This window comes from Temnothorax curvispinosus, unplaced genomic scaffold, assembly GCF_003070985.1.
Source record: "Temnothorax curvispinosus isolate PA1 unplaced genomic scaffold, ASM307098v1 QBEX01008815.1, whole genome shotgun sequence".
Taxonomy (NCBI): Eukaryota; Metazoa; Arthropoda; class Insecta; order Hymenoptera; family Formicidae; genus Temnothorax; species Temnothorax curvispinosus.
Genome location: NW_020218595.1, coordinates 7,365 through 9,059, shown reverse-complemented (window position 1 = coordinate 9,059; position 1,695 = coordinate 7,365). Strand labels below are relative to the sequence as shown.

The 1,695-nt window shown below is 43.1% G+C and overlaps 1 protein-coding gene across 1 annotated transcript; it reads left to right on the top strand.

Moving 5' to 3' along the window:
• Positions 1-153: 153 nt before the first annotated feature.
• On the top strand, positions 154-669 carry LOC112458326 (histone-lysine N-methyltransferase, H3 lysine-79 specific-like). Its single transcript, XM_025021909.1, has one exon. The coding sequence runs from the start codon at positions 154-156 to the stop codon at positions 667-669; it is 516 nt and encodes a 171-aa protein (XP_024877677.1).
• The last annotated feature ends 1,026 nt before the right edge of the window (positions 670-1,695 follow it).

The window sequence follows — 1,695 nt, the reverse complement described above, 5'->3', positions numbered from 1 at the left end:
AAAAGAAGGGGAGTATGGAATGAGGAAGGAAAGACGCAATTTAAGGAAAAGTTAGGCGCGATTGAAGGAAAAAGAGACCTGCAAGAGGAAATAGAGGAAGGAACAAGAAAGATAAGAAGGGTGATTGAGGAGAACGAGGACAAGAATGAAAGAATGACTATCAAGAACAAAAGAGGGTGGTGGGACGAGGAATGTACGGAGAGCAAGAGGGAAGTGAGGAAAGAACTAAGGAAATGGAGAAAAGGGAAAGGAGAAGCAGAAAGATACAAAGAAAGAAAGAAAGAATATAGGGAAATGTGTGATAGAAAGAAGGAGGAGAAAGAAAGAATGATCAGAGAGATTGGAGAAGCGAAAACGGAGGGAAAGGTATGGGAGTTGATAGGCAGAGTAAGGAAGAGAAGAAGAAGGGTGAATGAAGAGATAAAACCGGAAGAGTGGAAGGAGTATTTCATGGATCTGATGGGTGGAGTGGAGAACAGAGTGGTAAAGGGAGAGGGAGACAGAAGCAGACAGGAAGAAGAAGAGATAGGACTAGAAGAGATAAGAAACGTAATAAAGAAACTAAAAACGGGAAAAGCAATAGGCAATGACGGGATACCTAACGAGGCATGGAAGTACGGAGGAGAAGAAATGGATATGGGAGGTATGCAAACGTGTCTGGAGAGGTGAAGGCTGGCCGGAACAATGGAAGGAAGGGGAGATAATCCCATTAGTTAAAAAAAGAGAAGGGCGAGAGGTGAAGGACTATAGAGGAATAACCATCATGTCTTCGATGTACAAAATCTACACGGCGGTACTGGCGGAAAGAATAAGAGAAGAAGTAGAAACGAAGAAATTGATCCCCGATAATCAAACGGGATTCAGGAAAGGAATGGGAACAATGGATCAAATATTCGCTTTGAATTACCTGGTGAACAGACAAATAAGAAAAGAGAAAGGAAAGATGACAGTGTTTTTTGTGGATCTGAAGGCTGCCTTCGACTCAGTGGACAAAAGAATATTAATAAAGGCAATGAGAGAAAAAGGAATGAGACAAGGACTGATAGACAGAGTAGAGGAAGTATTGAGGGAAACAAAGAGCAGAGTAGGGAAAGGAGGAGAGAGTGATGGTCAATTTTGGACGGCGAAAGGCCTGAGACAGGGATGCCCACTAAGCCCAATATTATTCAACCTATTAATCGCAGACATAGAGGATCATATAAAAAAAGGCGGATGGGGAGGAGTGAAATTAAGAGGCGAGAAAATATACACGCTAATGTATGCAGATGCTATTGCACTGCTGGCAGAGGAGGAGCAGGACATGAGATCGATGATAAGCAGGTTAGAAGGATATTTAGACAGAAAAGGGTTAACTCTGAGTATAGAGAAGTCAAAGGTAATGAGATTCAGAAAGGGAGGAGGAAGGAAGAAGAAGTACGACTGGAGGTGGAAGGGAAAAAATTAGAAGAGGTTAAAGAATTCAAGTATTTAGGGTATACGATGAAGGAGAATGGAGGGCAGGAGGCGCATATCAGAGAGAGAAGAAGGAAGGCAGCAAGAGTAATGAGGGAAGTATAGGGGATAGGGAAGAGGATGTGGAAAAAGGACTGCAAAAGAAGGATCTGGCTATACGACACACTGATATGGACAGTGATGGGATACGGGGCAGAAGTATGGGGATGGAAGGAGAGGAGGGAGGTAGAAGGTATTCACGAG

Coding starts and splice junctions, on each gene's coding strand:
- LOC112458326 (XM_025021909.1), top strand. CDS start 154: ATGACTATCAAGAACAAAAGAGGGTGGTGGGACGAGGAATGTACGGAG.